Genomic DNA, 18133 nt, shown 5'->3' with positions numbered 1-18133 from the left:
TGCGTTCACCTACACGAGCTTAAAATGTGTGTTTGGAACTTGGAACGCGCCTCTTTCATATATTTGATCGCCAGTGTCCGAGATGTGGTTTAAGTAAAAAATTCTGAAGGATGTGCTATTTATATCCTTTTATTACTACATAATACACTTTCTTCTTTTGAATGCCACGCGTATTTACCATACAAATCGTAAACACCGACGACCGGTCTGGCCTAGCGCGTAGTGACCCTGCCTGCTACGCCGCGGTCCCGGGTTCGAATCCCGGTCAGGGCATTTATTTGTGTTATGAACGCAGATATTTGTTCCTGAGTAACGGATGTTTTCTGTGATGTGTATATTATAGGTATTTGTATATTATATATATCCTTGTCTGAGTACCCGCAACACAAGCCTTCTTGAGCTTACCGTGGGACTCAGTCAATTTGTGTAAAATGTCCTAAATATTTATTTATTATTTATTTACCTATTCACTATTATCAGAATCCGTGAAGGTTCTAATTGATTGAAGGCCCAATTTGTGCACAAAAAAAATTACTTAAACTTAAAACTACTAACAGTACTAACTATTATAGTACTCCCCCATCAACGAGTTCTCTGACTAAATCCGTCATTTTCTTCCTGCACGCCGCATTCAACGTGGATACTGGGGTCGATTCATTAGTAGGTACAACTTCACTATCCTAGAAAGAAAAACTTATATTATAATGTCTTTCCCATCACGGAACAATATTATAATAATTAGTAGTTTATTTCATTTCCTTCAGTTTTGTAACAAAACACTAAAAATAATCAATTATATTGCCTATACAGTAGGTTCAATTTTATGTAGTAAATATTAGATTCATCATTAATTATGGTTGGACCTAAAGAGAAAAGCTCCAGCATTCGCTTTCTGCGTCAAAGACAACGCGAAATTTTCTTGTGTAAAGTCATTCTGTTACCACACCGTGATGAGATAAAACACATTTTGCAAAAATTCCATTTTTGGCACAATATCGCCGACTGTACCTACCTTTCTTTCAACAATCATCTACTGCTCTCCGAGACGTTTTTAAAAACCCCTACTCGATTATATTATTTTTGACATATTTTATATTTTTTCCTTTGGTCTGATCTGACAATAAATCATTTTTATTTCATTTCATTTCAAGCGTGTAAAACTTACCTACAGAGATTGCCTGGTATAGATTTGGCTTCGCGTTACTATTGCCATTAAATAAACAAAATTTTGTTACTTTTGCTATCGTTACGAAATTTGTGGAATGTTACCTTACCATTATGAGGTAATATGAGCTTTATCTTACCTTAGCCTGGTAGACATTAGGCGCCTCATTACTGTTGCAAGTCATGATCGGGTACATGTCCAGAGCCACTCCGAGGCCAAATTTACCGCTACGGTGAAACTCTTCTTGGAACCTTTGCGAAAGTGAAACAATCATATTAATTGCCCTTGTTAGCAGAAAAATGGATGATATTATAATTACTTTTCTCTTTACAAACACAATTCCCTTTTGATTGTGGTTCACAATTGATTGTGATGTATACCTATGTTTAAAATAAAAATGTTTAAAAATGCTTTTTATGACATTGGAGGCAGACAAGTCGCCTAAACACCAGAATGGTTGGAGGTAGGTTGACTAGGTTGCCAACAACTGCATGCGGCCAGCAGGCCGCCCGCCGGTGAGTACGTGGCCCTGCGACACTCCACCCAAGGCGGAGACGGAACGGAATTCGTTGGTGGTTTTAGACGGTAGTCCTACACTGGTTAGTCCGTCATCGCCCCTGGTCCTCTGGAGCGGATCGCATGCGTAAATGCATTTGCCCAACGTTACAAAAAAAAGTTGCCAACATTTGATGGAAACTTACGAGATGTAGAGTCAGTCCACGATAAGTTTGCAAGAATTTTGACAGCCTTACAGGTGCAACTGTTATTTTAAACGTCAAAATTCGATGAAATGATTATATTTACTTAACCCTTACAGAGGCAGGGCTATCAGGGCTAAAATAGTTGTAAACATATCGTGGGCTGACTCTATGACTCATACAAATAATGTTACAAAAAAAGCTAACATTAATAAAAAAGAATACTCACATTTCATTTAGCGTCTTTTTATCCATAAACGCCGCCCCATCATCGCTCAGCTCTACCAATCTCTTATGCAGCTCCTCGGTATAATACTCTAGGAGAGACGGCAGATGCTCCGTCCTTTGCTCTCTTGACAAGCAGAGGTAGAGAAGGTAGGCTAAATCCACGGTCGGAGACGAGTATCGGACTAGTTGGAAGTCTACTGTGACCATCTAGAAAATATAAGACCATAACCTAACCACATAATTAAAATTTTGAAAAACCCCCGAAATAGTGGACCGATTTTCAAGAAACATGGCTAAGAACACTCCCGACAAATTCAGCTCTCAAACAAAAAAAACTAAATCTAAATCAGTTCATCCGTACGGAAGCTACGATGCCACAGACAGACACACACACACACACACAGACAGACAGACAGACAGACAAACAGACAGACAGACACGTCAAACTTATAAGACCCTTGCGACTTATAATGCTTATTAAACGTACTAAATCATTTTTAAACGTAGGTACTAAAACGTAAAGTGGGGTTGCTGGAGAGCATCACATCAGATACCCGGCAGACAAATCTGTGGTTCATCATGGTCGGATGTGTCCGCCAGACACATCTGTCAGGCAGATCCGACGGACAGATCCATACCACCATTATAGAGAAGATCATCTTGTGGGACTTTGACAACGATACGAACAAATTAATTAAAAAATGTTGGAATGTAATTCATAGATTACCTCAGCTATATCACCATCCACGTATCGGAATAAGAAGTTGTTGGTCCAACAATCCCCATGGTTGATTACAGCTAATGGCTCCCGTGGCGTCACCAAGGAAACCATCATTTGGAAGAAGGTATCCTCACTGCAGAATTCACGAAATTTCGACAGATATTTTTCCTGGGGACAGAAAAAACGCTTAACTAACTTCTTTGTTTTTCTATCTATTATCTATCTATTCCCGATGAACTACAGTACTTATGGGGTTCTTCAAAAAAGGAGTGTACAAGTTCGGCAACGCTCACGTGACACCCCTTGAGTTCCAGGCGTCCATAGGTTACGGTGACCGCTTTCCATCAGGCGGACCGTATGCCCGTTTGCCACCGACGTAGTGTTAAAAAAAGTCAAATATACAACCAAATTTGTACTAATACAAAAGTACCTACAACCAAATTTGTAATACAAACAAATTCTCTAATCTTTTGAGTTTTTCTAAGTTACGTGCCCTTTTGACACGGTACCTTGTCTTCAGAGTCTGCCAGCCCTTCTTCGACCATGTCTAAAGCGTTGTGCATCGCTTCTCTGTAGTAGGACTTGTAATACTCTTCGTTGTCCCCTGAAAACAATACTGACGCAACACAACAAAGATGAGTAGGGAAGAATATGAAATGTCCTAAAAAATAGATACGAAAAGCACAGGTACATGATATCCTCTGTCAGTTGCTAAGTTTTAGCTACTGAATAAGTGAGGACATAGAACAGTTTTAGTTTCAGTTCCCGGAAATCATTTATTAAGAGCGTAAATAAGTTTTCTTACAAAAAAATCATTTTTGGCACAAGCTTTTATCGCCAACTGTACCTTTCTTTCAACAGTCATCTACTGCTCTCCGAGACGTTTCTAAAAACCCCTTACTCGATGGGGATACGACGTTTCATTACAGAGTTCCTTTGACCATCTTTCTGTTCCATCACCAGATCAGCTCCATGACATTGCATTATCACGTGATTTACATACGTGTGCAAAATTTGGTCAGATCAATCGGAAACCGGGAAGTGGGTCAAATTTAGCGTCTACGTTTTGACCCAAACTAACATATTATGTAACTAACAAGTCCACGATTTTCTCCAGTCATTGTTTAATCCTAGGATTCCTAGGTATCGGATCGGAAGTAGAAAGAATGTCAAAAATCGCGCCTTTGTAGGACACTCATCGTTTGGAGTACCTAAGTGAACATCGATGTCAATCAGTTTTTTTAAGGAAAAATTTTGTTTATTTTTTTTTTTATGGCCCCGGCAAGGCCAGAGGTCGCAGGTTCGAGTCCTGCCGGAGGTGTGAATTTTTCCATTTTTCCTTTAATTTTAATATATGTTTTTAAGGCAAGTTGAATAAAAGCTTGTAAAAATATATCACTTCTACCCCAAAAGTAAGGCAACTACTCGTAGCTGAGGCAGCGCTTGTTATATTAAACGTAAGCATGATGATGCTCAAAATCTATTATTCTATATTTTTTCCATACAGACAAAATCACGGGCAAAAGTTAGGGCTATATGGAGTTACCTTCAGTGATGCCGTCGTGTACGTCAATTAGATCGTAGAAAGCTTCTGGGTTGTAATGCTTCATCGCCAGTGACAGAGCGTGGAACTGTGATAGGTTCTTGAGCACAAAATAGCACTGCTCGATAGTAAGTCCTAGAAACAATAGCACATTACGATACAAGTGCGGTAACGACGAAATTCTAAACAGTGGTGATAAATTAGAACACGACTTAGGATGTTTTATATCCACACGAGTTACGAATTCCCTATTCGCACATGTATCGAAAGACGTTTTTCAGAACATATGGCCCTTTGAAGTTTCGACTTGACGAGAAATGTATTAGGTGCTTTGCGAAGTAGTGTAAAATAATTTTCACCTCACCAACTGGTAAAGGCTTTCTTTGCTATTCGAAAACAGATAGCAAAATTGCATTTTATCCACAAGGGGGCAAAGTAATTTCATACAAATTTTAACTCGATGTCTTAATCTGGCTGCTAGATTTTACCTATAAATGATGATTTTGAATCATAAATATTGAATAAATTGCTGGATTTGATTTATATTGATGTTTTATAGTCAGTATTTTGTTCGTGTTGGTGTGATGAAAAATTTTGTGTTTCACTCGGTGGCAAAGTTTGTTTAACCTTCGTGCCTTGATACCCTCGCAACGCTCAAAATTCCACTTTTTGAACCACTCGCTACGCTCGCGGTTCAATATTGGAATCTTTCGCTTGCTCAGGTATCAATATTGGCACGTGCGGTTAAACAACTACTTTGTGCCCCCTTGTAAAACAAATAACTATTTCCATTGACAAACTCTTTGACATTCAAGAGACCAACTGATTGTCGGGGATTGAGATCAGACAACATTCGTATATTCCGACAACATTTATGACGCCAATGATCGTGTTTGTGTTCTAAGGATTAAACATCCCAAACAATACCACAAATCTTAGATTTAAAGGTAAAGTGCAAGAGAAGGATATGTGGAAATATTAACATACCTTGTCTTCTGTCTGGCATCACAAACCCCTGCTGCTTCAAATCCTTTAAAATTACCAGATCGTCCTGCGCTAGATAGCACTTCGGTATCGCCTTAAAGGGACTCTTGATATTTCGCTGCCGTTGAAAGTTATCCAAAGCTGGCCAGATCTTGTTGTAAAAGGCCACTTCATTGCAGAACAACTCTTCGCTTTTGAAGGTTTTTCTTCTCTCAATGCTGTCGGGCAGACACTTGTAGATAATGGAGCCGGACCAAGGGACTGTCTCGCCGGAGACATCCTGCTGGATGCCTTTCAGTTGGATGCGAAATACCATTGATGTGTAGTTGTCTCCGCGTTTAGTACCTGGGGCGCCCTAAGAATAGTAAGAATAGACACCGTTAGAAAAAATAATTCACCAAATCTACATACTTAACCAATAGATTTCTTTCGGCCGCAATAGCTAAATTTAGTAATTATAAAGGGATGGAGCAGTGCAGATATTATGCGAGATACTACTGGTAGTAACATTAAAGTAAAATGAGGACTTGTACTCACTGAAGCGTTCAAGACAATAATCTTTTTTTACCTACAGACCCCACAGTTAAATTCTTAGATTGCTAAACTTGGAACACAAGGACCGGGTCCCTTATAGAAAAAAAAATGTTTATTCTCAAAATAAATTTTGATAACATTCAATTTATTCTTCTGCCAAACTGCAGAACAATTTGTTGGCAGAGGGAAAAACTCCAAATTCAAAAACAAAATTTATCATCCTTGCGAGGGTAAACAAATGAAAGAAGAAAGAAAGATGAATATTTTTTATGTAAATATTTATATGTAAAATAAAATTATCAAATATTTATTATGTAAAATTACCTCAAAATCCTGAATAGTGACATCAGGATAATCGTCCTTAAGCAGCTCCTGAAGGAATTCCAAAGTAACGTCACCCATATCGGCTGTGTCTGTCTACTGAGCACAGATTGAAGGTTGCACTGTAGCTGCTCTTATGGTGACCATGATTTGGGATAATTTAAATATGAAAAGTATGGACTTTTATGGCTGAAATAAATAAATACATTGAATTAAATTGTCCGAAAAACCAACCCAATACAAAAACAAATGGATCAGTTACTTTTTTAACAACCTGTCTTTTTATTATTTTGGTTGTGTGATGTTTTCATCTATCCTCTATTAGTATTAGGATAGGAGCCTTTTGAGGGTAGATTTTGTTTACATTTATTTAAGACCTCTAGTCTCATATATATTACTAGCTTTTGCCCGCGGCTTCTTTCGCCTTTTTGAATATTGCGGAATACTCCTTACAAATTTCCACACCCCGTTTTAGGGAAGTGAGGGGTTAGGAAGAGACTAAAAGTAGTCTATGTCACTCTCCATCCCTTCAACTATCTCTACTTACAAAATCACAACAATTTGTCGCTCCATTTTACCGTGAAAGTCGGACACACTTTCCTCTTTTTAACCCCCGACGCAAAAACGAAGGGGTGTTATAAGTTTGACGTGTCTGTCTGTGTGTATGTCTGTCTGTCTGTCTGTCTGTCTGTCTGTCTGTCTGTCTGTTTGTCTGTCTGTCTGTGGCATCGTAGCTCTCGAACGGATGAACCGATTTTGATTTAGTTTTTTTTTGTCTGAAAGCTGAGTTCTTAGCCATGTTTCATGAAAATCGGTCCACTAGGTCGCGGTCGGGGGTTTTTTCAAAATTTTCATTTTGTGGTTAGGTTAGGTTATAATATTAAGTAGATACTACTCTTTGGTCTCTAGTCCCTTATGCATTATGGCAATTACAGCTGTAGGACATTCCCATTTTTGTCCGTCTGTCCGTCTGTCTATTATTAATTTCATTGGTGATGTATGGGAGTGTGTATGAACCGCTACAATGACACTAAATAGTAAAAAAAAAAGAATTGACTTTTAAATTTAGATATCTTCTATGGTCCTGGAAAAGACCAACTCTAGATTTTGTGACTCAAAGTCGTAGACTCCCCCCCCTCTATTTTTATAACATTTCAGGTACCTAAGGCTTTCAACGATTTTTGGTTTGAAAAGGTTTTTTTTTGAGTTTTTAACTGACTTTGATCCAACATAATAAGTTTACCTTTATTTGCTGCTACGGAACCCTTTGTGCGCGAGTACTGTATTGTCCTGTCTTGTCCTGTTAGCATACACTCCCTACAGGAGGGTTATGTTAATACGTGCTGCCAGGGGTCCAAATTGGATAATGTCCCAATCGCGTCCATTTATTACGCATTGGATAATGTCCCAATCGCGTCCATTTATTACGCATGCAACGCGTTTCCACACAGGCCCCAGACCAAAGCCCCAGACTCCCAGCCCAAATTGACGATGAGAACATTTGCTGTTGCGTCATTGGGCGTTTTTATAAAGTCAATACAGATAAGTGTAAATATCATACGTGTCATGTCTGGCCTTCACATTTGGCCCGTTTAAATAGCTAAGCTCTTGGTCGCCTATCGTAAAGATACGATGTCCATAGATCTACTGTTACCATAGACTACGACACCGGTCTGGTCTAGTGACCCTGTCTGCTAAACCACAATCCTGGGTTCGGATCCCGGTTGTGTAACGAAAACAGTAGGACGTACTTAGGAAGTAGGATGTATTACGGAGGGACCTACGTTTTACCTCAGCTACACACTCGACGAGCGGCGTGGGAAGTAGCGAGGGAAGTAGGCTGAGGCATAAATAGTGTGGCCGCGCTACTCGCCATGCCGCTCGTCATGCTCCTCGTCATGTCCACCGCTCCCTATTTTGTCGGTTTTTTGGCGCGAGTCGTCGGGCCGGCAACAACTTATATTAGTGCGATTAATCGTGCGAGTAGGGCAGTGTGCGGCCGGAGAGGACAACATCGCGGCAGCGCAAGGGGCAGCGCGAGGAGCATAGTAGGCTTTCACTCCTCGGTCTTTTTTCCGAGGTAGATTTTGCCAATGACGACGTTTCTCAACATACCGACGACCGGTCTGGCTCAGTCGGTAGTGACCCTGCCTGCTGAGCCGCGGTCCTGGGTTCGAATCCCGGTAAGGGCATTTATTTGTGTGATGAGCACAGATATCGATACCTTTGGGTTCAATTGGCGTAAAGGACAAAATGCAGGTTTTCAGGAGAAGCAAAAAACAACTTTTTTTTTAGAAAAATGTTTATATCTTTTTTGTTTTTTGACCTATATTTGTGACGTATATAGAAAAATATGTAGATTTTTAGTATCCTTCACCTAGTGTAGCAACCGTAGTGATAAACTAAACGGTTTAGAAGTTAGATGGTTGTAAAGGACACGTCAAAATGCTATGGACGTCCTTTACACCCACGATTTTTTTGAACAATTAGAGTTGATAGGGTCGTAAATGACGGTCTTAGATGATTTTTATACAAATTCGGGGCGTAAATGTAACCGGAATGGTACAAATGGCAACTGTTTTTAGCTTAGTTTACAATTGAGAAACTTGAAAAATGTATCAAAACGTAGTTAATATGGCATAGAATAGCCACATTAGTGTTACAGTGTATATTTATCTAAATATTTAGCAGAGACAAAGAACAAGACTATTTTATATCCAGTTTTGCAATAAAGAAACAACATTTGCTTAAAAACTATCTAGTATTTTGGAAAGTTATTATTTTAGTACTCGCCGCTGTCTCAACTCTCAATAAGTTACGCATTCAGTATTTAATTCTAGCAGGGAAACGCTTTCGTAGTTTAAGTAAATATAAAAACACTAATGGTAATCACGTAAACTTTAATCAGCAACTGTGAACAGTAGACTATATTAATACGACAGTAATTTTAAGTATAAAGTAGAAAGAAGTTCTAAGAATAACTAAGAGTTAAGTACCAATTTATAAACGCAAGTTAAGACGCGTATACAAACTGTGACCAACTAATAAATAATAGTAACTGTAGTCAAGACTACCTACTATGTTGATGCATATTTTTGATAATTTTAAAACAGAAGATTGTTATTTAGTCTTTAACCTGTTAAGTAAGAATAATCTTAATTATGAGTTCAATCCTAGAAATATTATAGTCAATGCTTTAAGTACCTGTCACCAAACGCTAACGCTCATTCGCTAGCGAAACGCACCTGTTATTGTCGCACTAAATGTTAGTATAGTCTACTGTTAAAGTTTACTGGCGGCGTAGCTGAATGGCAATCGTCGACGCCAGACGCCGACAAAAATGCAGTCTGGTGCAATACGCAAGAGCGATAAAGCTATAGCTATAGCTACGAAAAAAATATATAGCTACGAAATAGATATTATCGTGAGCGTTTGTGCATACGTTGTGGGTACGTACCCTGAATACCATAGTGTTTTTTTTAAATTACCTACATCTCGTCGCAGTATAATAATACTACGAAAGCGTTTCCCCGCTAGAATTAAAGGCTGAATGCGTAACCTACTGACTATTCAACAGCGGCGAATACTAAAAAAATAACTTTGAGCTTGTTGCCAAAGTATTAGTAGATCGTTTTTAAGCAAATATTGTTTCTTTATTACAAAACTGGATATAAAATAGTCTTGTTCTTTTTTGTTTCTAAGATAGCTTAGATAAATAATACACTGCATTAAAATAATGTCTATTCTATGCCATATTAAGTACGTTTTGACACATTTTTCCAGTTTTTAATTGTAAACTTAGCACAACATTTGTACCATTTCGGTTACAATTACGCCCCGGTTTTGTATAAAAATCATCTAAGACCGTCATTTACGACCCTATCAAATCATGGGTGTAAAGGACGTTAATAGCTTTTGACGTGTCCTTTACAACCATCTATCTTCTAAATCGTTTAGTTTATCACTACGGTTGTTACACTAGGTTAAAGATACTCGTAATCTGCATATTTTTCTTATACACGTCACAAATATAGGCCAAAAAAACAAAAAAGTGGGTTTATCTTTCTCTTGGAAACCTGCATTATATGTCCTTTACGACAATTGAACCCAATGATATCGATTACAGTTGCGGATAAAATATTTTTAGTGCTGGTCGTAAAGGACGAAGAACAAAAAAACTTGTCCTTTACGCCCAACTTTACCACACTACTATAGAAAGTGATCCTTAAAAAGTAAGGGCTTAAAGGGCAATAATATATATCAAGGTGACTTACGACTATATTTTTATTTGTAGATTTCCTTTACGACACAAATAATAATTTATAATTAATGACTTGATATTTACGCCCCTTCAGAAAAGCTATTTTTGCTAGTCCATAGTAGAAAATCTTGGTCGTAAAGGCAACTTTTTAAGAGATATCGAAATTTTAACTACACAGATCGATAGCGCTTGAAATTCTGAACAAAACTGTAGATATTTGTTCCTGAGTCATGGATGTTTTCTATGTATATAAGTGTGTATTTATCTATTTAAGTATGTATATCGTCGCTTAGCTTAGTTTGGGGCTAAGTTGATCTGTGTAAGGTGTCCCCAATATTTATTTATTATTTATTTATAAGTACGGAAAAGGAATTACTTTCTGAGCGAACGGACAAAATGTCAATGTCAAACTGATTTTGACACATATTTGACATGTAATTTGAGCTGCATTTCACGATATTTTACATATTTTATACCGACCAAATACCGACTGACTGACTTCCGGTATTAGGAACGCCATCTTAGCGGTATCGTGTCGTGAATAATTTCTCCTTCTTTTGCTCATTAATGTTGTTTTTAACCCCCGACGAAAAAACGACGGGGTGTTATAAGTTTGACGTGTCTGTCTGTCTGTCCGTCTGTCTGTCTGTCTGTCTGTCTGTCTGTCTGTCTGTCTGTTTGTCTGTCTGTGTGTGTGTCTGTCTGTGGCATCGTAGCTCCTGAATGGATGAACCGATTTCGATTTAGTTTTTTTTTATTTGAAAGCTGTATTAGTCGGGAGTGTTCTTAGCCATGTTTCATGAAAATCGGTCCACAAGGTCGCGGTCGGGGGTTTTTTCAAAATTTTAATTTTGTGGTTAGGTTATTTAAAGTGTAATATCGATAGCTTATTATGCAGTAAACTAATGTTATAAATAGTGAGAAGCTGGTGAAGAATTAATCTCGAAACGCGTTTAGTCACGTTTTTGTCGTCAACGGCCGATATTCCACGTGCCCTTGTAAAATCTAGATATCAATTTACAAGTGCCAACTACCGTACACTGTCAGTAAAAATAACGTTAATGTAACCGTTATCAACGGGTATTTTTCCATTCTACGCATAGTTTGATACGACACGATTTATATATAATAAATATATTAAACTGACACTACTATCACCTGACATAGAATACTAATTGACGCAGAACTATTTTAAGAAATTTTATATTATATTGATATATCATATGAGCCTATACGAGACGATAATTATTGAATATAACATATATTAATAACTGAAAATAACAAAAAAATGTCAGAAAAAACGAAAACATCCAATGTCACCACGAGAAGAAAACCCCAACCACCATGCAAAAAGCAGACTGTCAACAAAAGGACAAATATCCCTATAAATGACACCCCTAAGAAGAAAAGAACTTGTATATCAAAATCCTTAAAGACCATTGATACGCCCAGTACAAGCGGATCCCCTAATTCTAGTGAAGCTACCGAAATTATTAATACTGCCGAAGCGTCTTACACCACTGAATCTTCAAAACCGATCGAACCCACAAATGGGTCTGACATTTCTACCATCGATACATACAATAAAATTGACATCACCACTATTTCTGACGTTACAAATAATGCCAACGATGGAAATGGATCCGACATTACTACCATCGACACATATAATAAAAATGACATCACTACTATTCCTGACGATACCAATAATGCCAACGATGGAAATGATACTGACATCCTTAATATAAACTTACTAACAAAAGCTCAATCTAAGGAATCCTTACGGGAGTTTGACAGTGATGACGAATCAATCGATTCTCTTATGGAAGATATTTTGTCAAGAAGTGCGGATACGGTGTGCGAACCACCAGCAGCACATGATTTGAAAGCTCAAATGACTGATTTAACTTTAAAGTTAAGTAGCACGGAAAACGAATTAGAAAACGTTATAATAGAAAACAACGACATGAAGAGACAAATAAATAAGTTAACACAAGAGATACAGGCATTAAAAACAATTTGTACATCCCCACCTCTACAGAATCGAAGAACACCAAATAGGAAACGACGTTTAGATAGTCCATCTAGTAATTCAGCTAGTCCCAAGGTAAATGATCTTGAGGAAAGAATACAACTTCTCCAAACAAAACTGAGTGAAGCGAACGACGAAATTATAGTTTTGAATTTAAAGATTAAGGACTTGGAACAGACAATTCAACAAGCACAGTATGTTCCATTAGCAAGATCACAAGAAGAAATTACACACACAAGCCAATCGTCAAGCACCTTAGCCTTAGACATAACAAATAAAAGAAAAATGTACATTTTAAGCGCAAACAACAAAAATAAAATAACAAACATAGCTCTTAATATGTTTAATAATAGTTTCGATTTGTGCCACTTTATCACTCCGGGTGGAGGTGTTAAAGAATTATTAAGAAACATTAAAGAAAGAACCAAAAATCTATCCGATACGGACTATTGTACAATATTTATAGGAGATAATGATTTCACATCTACATGCAACTACCACAATTTAATTGCATACATTCGCGAAAAACTTCAGGGTCTTACTCATACAAACTTTATTCTATGTGCTCCAACCTATAGGTCTGGAGACTTTTCAAACATTTTCAATACCAGAATTGAAGTTTTCAACAACATGTTACATTTAGATGTGATTACACATAAATATGCTTGGATCTTAGACTCTAACAGAAATCTAGATTACGACCAAACTATGTTTACAAGTCGTTTGGGTCTTATAAATAATAATGGTATGAGGACTATAATGAACGATCTAAGAAATTTCTTACAGGACATCGATATTAATTATTTAGTATATAATGTACATAGCAAGATTGAGGAAATTGAGGAGACGAAAGAACTTAATTTCAATACGAATAATTTAATTGACAACACACATGATGTTTCCTGCAACGCAAACAATCCAAATGATAAAATAAATGATGACACGTTTTTTCGTAACTAATCATATCAACATAATGCATCAAAACATTGATGGACTACTGAATAAATCTGACCTCTTAAGCCTAGCACTAGATGACCTTTCAAAGACTAATAAATCAATTGATGTTATCTGCATTTCTGAGCACAATATGATAAATAATGATCTTAACATGTTACAAATTTCAAATTATAAACTCTCGTCCAACTTTACTAGGGCTGTTCGACATGGAGGTGCCTGCATTTTAGTAAAAATGGAATTAATTACAAAGTAATAGATACAGCCTCAAAATTTTGCATTTCATGTATATTTGAGTGTTGTGCTATCGAACTCACCGACTTCAACATAACTGTTTTCTGTATTTATAGGCCGCCTAGTAGGATAAGCAAACATTTTGACATATTTTTCAACAATCTTGATGACATTTTTAATCTATATAGCTACGATAAGCAGAAGAAATTAATTTTGTGTGGTGATTTTAATATAAACATTCTTGAAGATACTAAGTATAGTAAGGAATTTAGAAACATGGTACTTAGTTATAATATGAAGTTATCAGTAAATACACCTACACGTCAATGCAGCGGTACTTGCATTGATAATATAATTCATAATGTTCGTGGTTGCACCGTAGGTCTTTACGAATTCGCTTTATCTGATCATAATGCCCAAATATTAAAATGTCCCGTGAAGAAATATTGCAAACTAAAATACTGGTATACTTTTAAACGAGACTACTCTCAAGATAACATAGATAAATTCATTGGTTGTCTAAGCGAACTCCAATTTGGCGAAGTATATTCTGCATCTAATGCTAATGATTCATATAATAGGTTTTTTGAATCTTTTAAACTTTTTTATGATCTTTGTTTTCCCACTGTTAAAATTAAAATCTACACGACTAAAAAGCCGAAATGGATTACTCGTGGTATAAAACTATGTTGTAAGAACAAAAGGAAAATGTTGTGGACATATAGGTCAACCAAAGATGAAACACATAAAAATAAATATAAAGTATACTCTAAAAAATTGAGGCAAGTGATTGAACAAACAAAGAAATGCCAAAATAATTATGAAATTTTGACAGCTGAAAACAAAGTTAAAGCCACTTGGAAAATTATAAATAACAATGAGACAAATTTTCCAAAAGAAAATATCTCAGCTATTATTGCAGATGGGAAAAAGGTTTTTAATGCAAGTGAGATTGCTGAAAAATTCAACGACTTTTTTGTTCATCAGGTTAAAAGCAATTGCAACAAACCCATACACACAACCTTATCACGTACCCACAATAAACACAATTCGTTATTCATGAAACCTACCGATCCTTACGAAATTTTTGAAATAATTAGAAATCTTAAAAACACTACTAGCACGGGCTATGATACTGTTACAACAAAAGTAGTTAAAGCAGTAGCAAACACAATTTCCCCGGTACTAAGTTTTATACTGAATAGGTGTATAGAAGAAGGATCTTTCCCTGACAGCCTTAAAATTACAATTATTAAGCCGTTATTCAAAAAGGGTGACAAGATGGACATGAATTCGTATAGACCTATAGCTCTGTTGACAATATTTTCTAAAATCTTCGAAAAGGCGATTTACAATCGGTTGTATACTTTTTTCGCATGTAATCAAATTTTGTGTGATGAACAAAAAGGTTTCAGGAAAAATCTGTCCATTACTACTGCCATACATGACTTTTTGCAAAAAATATACACGAGGATGGATGAGAGCCGTCCAGTTTATGCAGTCTATATAGATATGACTAAGGCCTTTGACTATGTTGACCACAAAATACTGCTGGACAAATTATACCTATATGGTGTAAGAGGTAATGTGCATAGTTTGATAGAATCATACCTAACCGGTCGAACTCAACGCACAAACATAACCAGAATATCACATCTTACCAAGATTGAATCCGAGCATTTTTCTGATGACAGTTTGGTTACGTATGGAGTGCCCCAAGGCAGCATTTTAGGGCCTTTGCTCTTTTTAGCATATATTAACGACCTCCCAGGAGCTATCCCACATCCAACAGTGTTGTATGCTGATGACTGCACTATTGTGCTTAATGATAGGGATGAAATATCTGGTTGTTTAGATAGATTAGTACACTGGTTGGAAGAGAATAATTTGAAAATTAATTTGCAAAAAACAACAATTATGAGCTTTAGACAAAGAAAAACCGAAGACTTGACTAGTGTGACATTTAGAGATCATAATATAGCTATTACTCATTCTACAAAATTTCTAGGTTTACATATTGACGATAAAATGAATTGGAATACACACACTGACATTCTTTGTAATAAACTAGTTAAATACTCATACAATTTATTTATGTTAAATAAAGTCGTTAACCGTACTGCTATTATGTCCGCCTATCATGGCCATATTTCTTCAGCTTTAAGGTATGGAATTATCTTCTGGGGGAACTCCAGCCATGCCACTGATGTCCATAAAGCTCAAAAACGGTGTATTAGATCCATTTGTAAGTTGAAACGCACTAACAGCTGTAGACCATATTTTAAGCAACTTAAAGTGTTAACTGTGTTTGATTTATATATTCTAGAAACAGCTATGTTTGTTAAAAGAAATATGCATCTGTTCAGGCACCTTACGGGGGCACGAAATTGTGACAAAATACATCCAGTACCTGGTAAATCGGCTCTTTTTCAAAAAAGTTTCTTTTCAATGGCGCCGAAAATATATAATTGTTTGCCGAAATCGCTGAGGTTGACGGATAACGAAGTTGTCTTTAAGAAAAACCTGATTGAGTTTTTAAATGAGCACTGTTTCTACTCAGTAACAGATTTTCTTAACTTTAATAACTGCAATGACTGATCTCATGATCTAACATTAATAAATAAAAACGGTTAACACATGTTTGCTTACTGTTGTGACCATAGACAATCGGATTTTTAAATTTGACTCCCCTATTTAATTTTTTTTATTTCATGTTTCTGTTTTTTTTTTTTTTTCCAATTCAAATTTTGATTTACCTATATTGTTTTTGTGTTAGTTTTATTTTGACATTGAATGTATAACCGTTCCGTTCTGCCTAGCTTTGTAACCATTAATACCTTTAATGTGAACTGTCATACTTACCGTACCAAAATCAATAACAATTAGCTTATAATCACCTTGCACTGGCAAAATAGTCCCACCAATGGACTGAGGCCATTTAATTTTAAGAACTTAACTTACCGACTAACTTCCGGGTATGTAGTATACTCTGTCAAACAAGTCTGTCAGTAAATAAGAACTAAGAAAACTATAGGTACAAGGTGCGGTCCAAATGTCTCCGGCCCGACAAATATGGCGGAAGAGTTTAAAAAAAGTATGGATATCTTGTGTTCGTCATTTATTCCACTTTTTTGGTGTATAGTTTCTTTAGGTGTCTGTTGGCTGTAGGTTTTTTTTACGGTGTTTAGTGCTAGGTTAGTGCCCAAACTTTTATTGTGCTTACAGCGAGATGAGTGAAAAACCGTAAGTTCATGAAACTTGAGACCAGCATAGACACCGCGTAGCGAGTTTTATGAATGCAATTGCTACTGTAGATGAAACCATGGTTATGTAAGACGATACTCTATACAAAATAAAATTAATGGAGTGACAATGTCATGGTGAAAAGGCGCCTAGAACAACCTCGGTCACTAAATGCACGAAAAAAGATAAAAGCTACGGTATTCTACGGTTGTCACGAAATTCTAACGATTTACATAAAAGAAGGGTAGACTACGGTAAATAGCAGATACTACGCAATATTTTTTGTCCAGTTACGATAGCAGATAATGCAGAATAGTCTTTAAAAACTTAGCAGAGGCACAAAGGCATTTTCGCGATAATTTCCCCGTTCACGCTGCTTCATTTTACAAGGTTGCTATGACGAAATGTGTCTTCAAAAAAATTCGGCACCTACCTTCTATTCGAGACGTGACCCCAAGTGATTATTATTTGTTTTAAAAACTTAAGGTAGACTGAAGTAGAAAAAAAAAATCTTCGGTTGACGAAGTGACCCGTGCGGTTTAGGCCGATTTTGAGGACAAAAATCTTTATTATTTTTATTAGGTGATGGAGAAGCTTTTAAAGAGATTTGAAAAGTGCGTTGTGACAGAGGAAGACTATATTAAAAAATAAAAATAAAATTGCAAAGATATGTAAGCCCTTTCTTTGTTAGGCCGGAAACTTTTGGACCGCACCTCGTATCCTTTTCTCCAGCACCCTAAAGAAAAGGATGCATACAGTTTTCTCTGTTCTTATTTACTGACAGACTTGTTTGACAGAGTATATCACCTAATTATTTCATTTGCCGCGTTATTATAATATCGCTTTCCTAGAGTAGGACAATGAAGATTTTACGATGTGATGATAAAATAACAACATAATTTATTGATAAACAACTGATTTTTTGGACTTCTAAGTTTACGCGGTCGGTATAAAATATCGTGAAAAGGAGCCCAAATTACATGTCAGTCAGTTTGACAGTTTATCCCTCCATTATGGTAGTTCGCTCTGAAACACATCCTACTTACTACAATAATATAATTTTGCAATCCAAAATTTGAAAAAAGGACCATTTACAGGATAAATGGTCATATAAAAGTATATTTTACGTGTAACTTACGAATAATTTAATAATTTTACGGTTTATTTGATTAAGAAAAAACTTGGTTTGATGATTGATAACTAACAACAACGCGA

General features: G+C 36.5%; 1 protein-coding gene across 1 annotated transcript; it reads right to left on the bottom strand.

Moving 5' to 3' along the window:
- Positions 1-349: 349 nt before the first annotated feature.
- Positions 350-6361, bottom strand: LOC125240838. The gene is made up of 8 exons (XM_048149010.1): positions 6198-6361; positions 5343-5694; positions 4359-4490; positions 3322-3428; positions 2819-2980; positions 2093-2298; positions 1305-1416; positions 350-680 (listed from the first exon to the last, which is right to left on the bottom strand). Exons 1-8 carry the CDS (start codon positions 6273-6275, stop codon positions 567-569), a joined length of 1263 nt encoding a protein of 420 aa, XP_048004967.1. The 5' UTR covers positions 6276-6361; the 3' UTR covers positions 350-566.
- Positions 6362-18133: the final 11772 nt, after the last annotated feature.

Source organism: Leguminivora glycinivorella, chromosome 1, assembly GCF_023078275.1.
Source record: "Leguminivora glycinivorella isolate SPB_JAAS2020 chromosome 1, LegGlyc_1.1, whole genome shotgun sequence".
Taxonomy (NCBI): Eukaryota; Metazoa; Arthropoda; class Insecta; order Lepidoptera; family Tortricidae; genus Leguminivora; species Leguminivora glycinivorella.
The sequence above is the reverse complement of the archived record's forward strand: the minus strand, read 5'-3'. Positions and strand labels throughout refer to the sequence as shown.

What these genes read in the sequence shown, in the direction of transcription:
- LOC125240838 (XM_048149010.1), bottom strand. Translation starts at nt 6,275, where the DNA reads ATGGGTGACGTTACTTTGGAATTCCTTCAGGAGCTGCTTAAGGACGAT. An exon ending in TGGCAGACTCTGAAGACAAG is followed by an intron (nt 2,981 to 3,321) that starts GTACCGTGTCAA and finishes TTCTGTCCCCAG; the next exon opens with GAAAAATATCTGTCGAAATT. An exon ending in AAAAAGACGCTAAATGAAAT is followed by an intron (nt 1,417 to 2,092) that starts GTGAGTATTCTT and finishes ACTTTCGCAAAG; the next exon opens with GTTCCAAGAAGAGTTTCACC.